The 8,128-nt window shown below is 35.5% G+C and overlaps 1 protein-coding gene across 3 annotated transcripts; it reads right to left on the reverse strand.

Annotated features, from left to right (window-relative positions):
* Positions 1 to 3,106: 3,106 nt before the first annotated feature.
* On the reverse strand, positions 3,107 to 7,914 carry LOC132280090 (pentatricopeptide repeat-containing protein At2g22070-like). 3 transcript variants are annotated; one of them, XM_059782212.1, is made up of 3 exons: positions 5,208 to 7,914; positions 4,903 to 5,117; positions 3,107 to 3,225 (listed from the first exon to the last, which is right to left on the reverse strand). In XM_059782212.1, exon 1 carries the CDS (start codon positions 7,708 to 7,710, stop codon positions 5,623 to 5,625), a length of 2,088 nt encoding a protein of 695 aa, XP_059638195.1. In that variant the 5' UTR covers positions 7,711 to 7,914; the 3' UTR covers positions 3,107 to 3,225; positions 4,903 to 5,117; positions 5,208 to 5,622. The 3 variants fall into 3 exon arrangements, with proteins under 3 accessions (XP_059638195.1, XP_059638193.1, XP_059638194.1); XM_059782210.1 differs by lacking the exon at positions 3,107 to 3,225 and having other exon boundaries at positions 4,608 to 5,117; XM_059782211.1 differs by lacking the exon at positions 3,107 to 3,225 and having other exon boundaries at positions 4,608 to 5,125.
* Positions 7,915 to 8,128: the final 214 nt, after the last annotated feature.

Genomic DNA, 8,128 nt, shown 5'->3' on the forward strand with positions numbered 1-8,128 from the left:
GACAAAGAGATACCATGTGATAGAAAAAACTTAGTAATGTACAAATTGCTTATGCATATGTGACCCACATGGCATCAATAGATCTGGTAGATAAAGTGCATTTTGTCTGGACATGGAGGCAGAAAACTGTATTCAAAAACATCAATCATCTAACTTGTTGATTTGAACTATCATTGGGTGGGACAACACTAACTTAATCCAATTAGTTGTGAAGTAAAAGTGATGACCATTGTCGATAACAAAATCAAAATTTTAATCGTGGTTATAAAAAATGAGATGCCAAGTTTCTGAAAACCTGAACAATAGAGTTTGGTCTGACAACAGGACCACCAGTAGACCCGTTTTCCAATTAGAAACAACTCTTTTTGAATCAAAACGAGCTCATCAAAAATGTCAAATTAGTTCTTTCCTTAAACATTGGAGATTAGATGTCATGTATGCTAAAATCGCATTTAATCAAACTTTTTCAGAACACTGGGAAAGAATAGAAAATGTAAAGGGTGGTCAGGAACATGAAGATCATTGGTAAATCTCCCCATGGGACCAGGGTCGATGAGATCTTTTCAACTATTCTTAGGCTCATAATGCATTGCTAATCAAGATATGGCCACCACACCAAGGGTGAAGGGAGAATCTGGGGGACCCTCTAATGGACCAATATAAATGTTGCCGACCTATATATATATATATATATACATATGTATATATGTAGACACACAGTCACACACATATAAACGTGGTCAAATCGTGTGATGCTTATTGGGACCTGGGTATGGGTATGGGTATGGGTATGGGTATGGGTATGGGTCACAGTGACCGACGACAACAGCGGAAAGTGGGGCGGTGGAGTGCTGGCCTTGTGTTATGGAGCAGGGTGAGGTCCTCAGATTTGCGGCGTCTGTATAGTCTCACACACATTTTCTTCCCCAATTTTTAAATGTCCCTTCTCAGTATGTGCACGTGTTCAAGCTTTTTTAATGCCTAGTTTTCAAATGATCATTAATTTGAAAGAAAAGAAATATTCGTACCTTTTCTGATTCCCAAATCCAAATCATTTGAAATCTGACCTTTTTTTTTTTTTTTTTTTTTTTTTTTTTTGGGCTTTTGTCCAGAGTTTTCCTATTCAAATTTGGACAACCTATCAGAATTTCAGTGAATATTCACAAAATCCTACCAAATTTGACACCATGCAGAGCATATTTAAAAAAAAAATTTACTATCAATTGAAATAAATAAACCCATTAAAAATGAACGTAAGAATCAGTATATGATGATCAAGCTCTATGAAGGAGCAAGTTGACAGACAATTGTCAGATAGACAGATAAGATGAGCTGGAGCTATGACAAATGAAGATGTGAGTGAAAACAATCAACATCATTGCACTTGACAATGGCAATTTCATGTACCTCCAAGAGCCCCTCTCTGGACATGGTTTATTGCTTCACAAGTTTGTGTTTTGGATGTCAGTAGAACTTCTTGGACTCTGCACTGCAGTGAGATCATAATCCTGTGAACACAGCAGAACAGGGGAAAAGGAAAAAATGAGACTCCCTCTTTATCTCTTTGTAACTGTAAATGGCTTAGGTAATTAAGTGTAACGACCCACTCCACCATATGATATTATTCGTTTTTGGTCTGAGCCTGTACGGTTTTGCACTTGATTTTTACCCAAGATAACGATATGGGATTGTACACTTATAACTCGCTCAATCAGGCTTGACTAGACCATTAGACGACTTAGTTGATTTTTATCCAAGATAACTTAGTTGCCTAAGGCGTCAAGGCTCCAGCCAATATTTATTTCTTTATTTTACAAGGTTCCAATTTTTATTTTTTTATTTTTTATTTCAATCTATTATTAAACTCCATCCAATAGAAAGGCCCAAAAAAATTTATATTTCATTCTATTATTAGACTCGAGAGAATAAAAATGGCCCCAAAATTTTATATTTTCTTATATTATAATCTCTCTAAAAATTTAATTTTCTTTTTTCCTTACATTTAATTGTTTTGAGAATTGGTGAACCTTTTCATATTCTCTTTAATATTTATCTTTTTTTATTTTTTTGCCCTCTTACTTCTTACATATTTTTCCGTCTCTCTTATTACCAATAATTCATAGAGAAAAATAAAGTAATGAGAATGTAGATAATAGAAGCCAACTCAATCAACCAAAAAATCTTGTAAAATCAATTAATTTTTATAAATAGTTGACCAAGCTATTTCTTTAAATCATTGTATAGGTTCGAACAATTTAAAACATATGATTTATTTTTATAATTAAAAGTTTTAAAAGAACAAAAATACCTATAATGAAAGGAGTTTTTTAAAGTTAAAGGTGATAAAATCATATCTAACCTAACTATGCCACAAGAAAGATTAAATGAATTTGCTATATTGTCTCCTAAAAAAGATACTTTAACAAAACTTGAATATAAGAATCTAATTTGTAACTTTCATCTCAAAAAACAAGAATGTATTTTTTAAATAAATATTATTAAATATTTTTTATATTAATATATTATATATTAAAAGGCCAATTTTATTTTTTTCGTTTAGGATCTCAAATTATATTGAGCCGTCCCTGCGCTCAGTGTGGTAACCCACCATTGCCTCTTGCATCCGCCACAGCACGCCCAACCACACATCGTCACATTAAGAATAGAGGTAGGTTGTTTTGATGAAAACCCAAATGAAAATGGGTTGGTTCAACTGTTGGGTGCTGCAGTTTAGCCCTCAACTGTTTCCAAATATTGCCAAGTTGAAAGTTAAAAGCCCACTAGCCTGAAATTGAAGTAAGTTGGGGCCAACCTAATATATTCACTGCAGATAGGCAGCAAGTTCTAGTGAAGATGTTTATGTTTCTGCCTCCTCGGGTTTTACCTTCACTCAGAAGCATATGCTTCATTTTAAAAATTATTTAAGAAAATTGACACTAAGATAATGTTTCAAAAATGCTAATTCGGGGTTAATTCAAGATAATTAAATAATTCAAACACATGCAAAGTAGTTTGGGTTGGGGGGAGAGTTCATCTGAGAACAAGGCATAGACTTTTGTTCAATACAGTCATAACCAACTTTCCTTAAAAAAAAAAAAAAAAAAAAAAAAAAAAAAAAAAAAATACGACCTCCAATTGAACAGCTTAAAAAGAAAATATTTCTCCTACCTATTGCAGGAAGGGTGTCATTTATTGGAATTCCAGACCCGCAACTCGGAACTTGTGCTGTCATGCCACAACCAAAAAAAAAAAAAAAAAATTCAAGTCACAGTACTCCAACTTTCAGAATGAGAAGTAAGAATCGGGGAAGCTGGTATGTTTGAAGTATTATAGCTATAAAAGAAATAAAAAATAAACAAAGAATCAAGATAGACAAATTCTGAACTAAGCCTACAAAACATAACGAGGAACTACTTATAGAAATCAAGCTATAAAATAGACTGCAGCCGTCAATTTAGGAAAGTCCAGTATCTGACAGTATCAGGAAAGAAAATCTGCATCAACATCCATAGTGTCTATTACTTCTGCCAGACTGATTTTGAACCATTTTTCAAGTGATTTTCTATCCATAAGTTCTCTATTAGAAGCCTAATATTTGTTCAAAATGTGCACCTTTGGTTCAACACAACCATGAACTTTGGCTAGCATTTGGGCAACTATAATGGCATACATGAGTGCAACATGAAAGCTGAACTATCTTTATAGGAGTATGGGTATTAGTCTGCCACAATTCTATCTCAGATACTGTGTTGCATGGACTCTCTTATTCCCCTTAACAAACTCTTGTCCACTCCGCATGACATGGGTATGGGATATGTGTCCAACAAATGTACCCATACTGCATACCTGGATCCTCTAATTTTACTTAATTGAAGAAGAAGAAAAGCTCCAATTTGATAGCAAACAAAGGTTTCCTAATTCTGGGATAGATGGAATCCCATTTTATTCACCATATTATATTTAATTTTTGTTCACTGTATTCTATTTAATTTAAATTATTATTGAGTACATATTTAAAGAACAATAGCATCATATGTTGCACCTTTTTTATAAAACAAATTATGTTTTTAAGTGTGCAAGACGTGTCCACCTGCCTATATCTAATTTTTGGACACATTTAATAAAAAATTTTAAAAAATATATAAAAATAAATTTAGCAATAACTGATACTACAATAGACCGTACACCATGGCTGAATTATATAGAATTGTGAACATTGGACATATTTTTAGTGGCAACCACTGTGTATAAACATGAACATGCAACTGATGGTCTATGCCAATTTCAGTTAGCAAACTAAAGCGTTATTTTTCTATATTCAACCCAACCAAATGCGAAATTCCTTAGGTATCACGAGGGGTACAGGTCAGGCAGAAGATATGTAAGATCACTACACATGGAAGATGACCTATTTATGGGGTTTAAATCAGACCACAATATAACAAAACTGCATAAACACCCAGGAAAGTTGAATCTGGGTAGACAGCTTGATATTATCATTTTGAAAACATTCCATAATCAAAGGCGCATATAACAGATAAGAAGAAAACAATAAAAGATACTGTGATAGTGAGAATAAAGTTTACCAAGATACAGACACAAGCACAAAAGAAATTTTGGCTGCATGAACATTTAAAAAATCAATATCAACACAAATCAATGGTCGTTACCATTAGCTGATATAGCATTGTTATTTATATCTGATCAGGTACACCACCAGATGAATTATCACAGAAAAACCTAATGTGTAATCCATTTACCAGTCGATGTTTCTAGGATCAGCGTGGATATGAAGTTAAGAGCTTGCTTAATGAGTGATATGTAGAAATTTCTAAATCAAACAGACATACAAATTCAGAACAGTTAAGAATGAAGGGAATTATTGTCAGAAGGAATAGCTACCTTGGACCATAGGTTAAAGCTTAAAGCATAGAGTATGACTCTCACTCCGCTTGATCAACCATCTGAAGAGCTTAGCATGTGATTAGTTGCAAACATTTCTTGATCTTTGTATCCAATGTCTGTGCCCTATGGTTTGCATCTTTCTTCCCATATTCCGCAAGAAGACTAAATATAAGCAGCTGAGTGATAGTTGTATCCTCCATTCAGTTGTTTCCCTATTCAACTAGCACGTGTTACAAATAATAAGCAAAACCAAATAGCAAGAATTTATCAGTTACCTAATAGAATCTAAAGCCATTCCTTACCATGGAATTTCGAAAGAGTGGGAACACTGATGCTTCTTGTGCGCTTTCAGGTAAGAAAGCTCTTGTTGCTCCCATTCACCTTATCTAAATTCTAACTGCTGTATTTGTTAAGATACCAATTAATTAACCCAAGCCCAGTACATATTTCAATCCTGCACATGTTACCGCATTAAGGTAGTCCTTGCAAAATTAGTGAAGATGGATCATCCTCATTTCTCTACAATTATCTAAATCCACTCTCTGCATCCAGTCACTGGGGACTCCAAATAATTCAAATATTGGCAATCCTCTTCTTATCATCTTATATGAAAAAAGTTCTTGCTGCTTCCGATCATATAGCCTTATTGCTGCTTATATCTTCTTGAGATGTATGTTTCTTCAGTTCAGCAGATATCCATCTCCAGCAGACTTTTCATCACCAAAGATCCTTGCAGGAGCACTGCCCTCCAACAAAATGATGGAATCTGCTTGAGTCTCTCAGTATGACAGGTCGTCCAATAAGCTTAGATACAAACTTCATAAACACGTGGCAATCGCCACAAACTCGGATGTTTTTTATTATCCTTAAAGGTGCCTCTCCTTGAGGTTTTCTGATCAACCCAAATGCAAGAGCAAGTTTCTCGCTATGGTAACAGATGGATTCAAACTTCTCATCTTCCCCCACATCATGTAGAACCAAGTTTGTATCAGGAGAGAATCCAGATTCCTGAAGTTTTCTTATCAGTCTATTCAATTCCTGATATATTTTTTCTGATTCTGGATGAGTTCGGTCTCCTGATACAAAATTATAGATCTTTCCGTCAATCTCAATCCAGCTGTAGGCAGCAAATTTTTTAACCTTCCTGTCCTTCATAAGAGATCTCATGGATGCCACGTCCTTCCATCTTCCGCAAGCAGCATACATATTGGAGAGCATGATGTAAGGTCCAGCATTGAGTGGGTCTAATTTGAAGAGGCGCCTGGCCGCCATTTCTCCGTGTTTTACGTCACCATTTGTTGAACAAACTGATAAAAGGGTAGACCAAATTAGACTATTTGCTTCATGTGGCATGCCATTTATTAGATCTACTGCTTTATCCATGTAACCTGAACGACCGAGGAGATTGATCATGCATGCATAATGATCCAAAGTAGGGGTCATTTCATGAAATTTGCTGATTGAATTAAAATATTCCCGTCCTCGTTCACTCAAACCTGCATGAACACAAGCTGAAAGAACACCCACAAAGGTAATATTATCTGGTTTGAGTTTCTCTTGCAACATTTCTTCATAAAGGGCCAAGGCATCTAGATCCTTTCCGTTTTGTGCATAACCTATTATCATGGAATTCCAAGAGACCACATTTTTTGTAGGCATCATTTTGAAAACAACCCAAGCATCTTTTATTTCTCCACATTTGGAATACATATCAATAAGGGCACTAGAAACAAGCAAATCAAAATCAACTCCCAAATGCACTGCTTTTCCATGAACTACCTGACCATGATACAAAGAGGCTAATCTGGCACAGGAATTAACCACAGTTGAGATTGTAAAATTGTCAGGTCTAACATTTTCTAAAAGCATCTCGCTGAACAACATTAAAGCATCCTCTTCTTTTCCATTTTGTGTGTAACCTACAATCATTGTAGTCCAACAAACCTTGTCTTTTTCCTTGATCTCACTAAAAGTCTCGTGTGCTTCATCTATATATCCCCTTTGAAAGAATGCACCAAGAACATTTGAAACTGTAATCGCATCTGGCTTTAAACCAGATAATCGCATTTCATGAAACAAGCCAATGCATTTCTCAGGCTGCCCATTGATCAAATAACCTGAAATCATAGAATTCCAAGAGACCACATTCTTGTTAACCATCCGATTAAACAACCACCGAGCCTGATCAATCACACCACACTTCACATACATATCAATCAAAGCATTCCAGACAAAAACATTCCCATCCAAATTACAAGAAACAATCCTACCATGAATTTGTTTCCCGCGCTTCAAATCCAACGTGCGTGAACATGCATTCAACGCGCTCACATGGGTATACTCCGTGGGCTGAAATCCTTCTTGTTGCATTCTGATAAAAACCTCCAAAGCCTTGCTGGAACACCCTTTTGAAGCCAGACCAGCAATCACCGTGTTATAAGAGACAGAATCGCGACAAGGCACCCCATCAAAGAATGCCCACAAATCCTGAACAGAACCCAACCTCGAATACACAGACAGCATAGCATTATAGGAAAATATATCTCTTTGGGACATTTTCTCGAACAGGTTCTGAGCGTCCGAGAGTCGCCCGGATTTGGAATAGAGTTGAAGAAGACGATTGTGAAGGAAGGTGTTGTTGGGTTGATACAAGTGAAGATCCATGTGAGACTGCAGTCTCTTCGCTTGATTGAAGTCATTGTGTCGAACGCATTCGAGCACGAGGCGAGTGTATGCTTCAGAGCTTGCACAGCCACGAGAGTAGAGCGAGTCTATGGCTTCTCGAAGCTTCTGTTTGGCTTTCATTTTCTTTTATTTCTAATTTGAATTCTAGTTTTTCTGTTATTCTTTGGCGCTTTTAAGTCGAATGGTACATGAGAAAGAGTCGCCCTATTGTAAATTTTTCTATTTTCTTGTGCTGGGTTTGGCTAGGTAAATTGGAAGGGTAAATAGCCATTATTTTCTGTGAATGAGATTGACATTATTATGACTATAATGTGAGCTTTTTTATCCGAATAAATAGAAAAGAAAAATAATAACATAAATGGTTAATTTATAACAAATCATCAACAATGAATGCCATATAACTCTGTTTGTTCTATATATATATATATTTGGTTTTAGGTAAAATATTTTTTATTTTTATTTTTTTGGTATTTGACAAAGATTTAGGTTGAGGTTGAGGTTGAGGTGGAGTCTATCAGGCGGGGCATGTAAAATAACT

Source organism: Cornus florida, unplaced genomic scaffold (genome assembly GCF_030987335.1).
Source record: "Cornus florida cultivar Cherokee Brave unplaced genomic scaffold, ASM3098733v1 CherokeeBrave_3.0.0_Hap2_Chr10, whole genome shotgun sequence".
NCBI lineage: Eukaryota > Viridiplantae > Streptophyta > Magnoliopsida > Cornales > Cornaceae > Cornus > Cornus florida.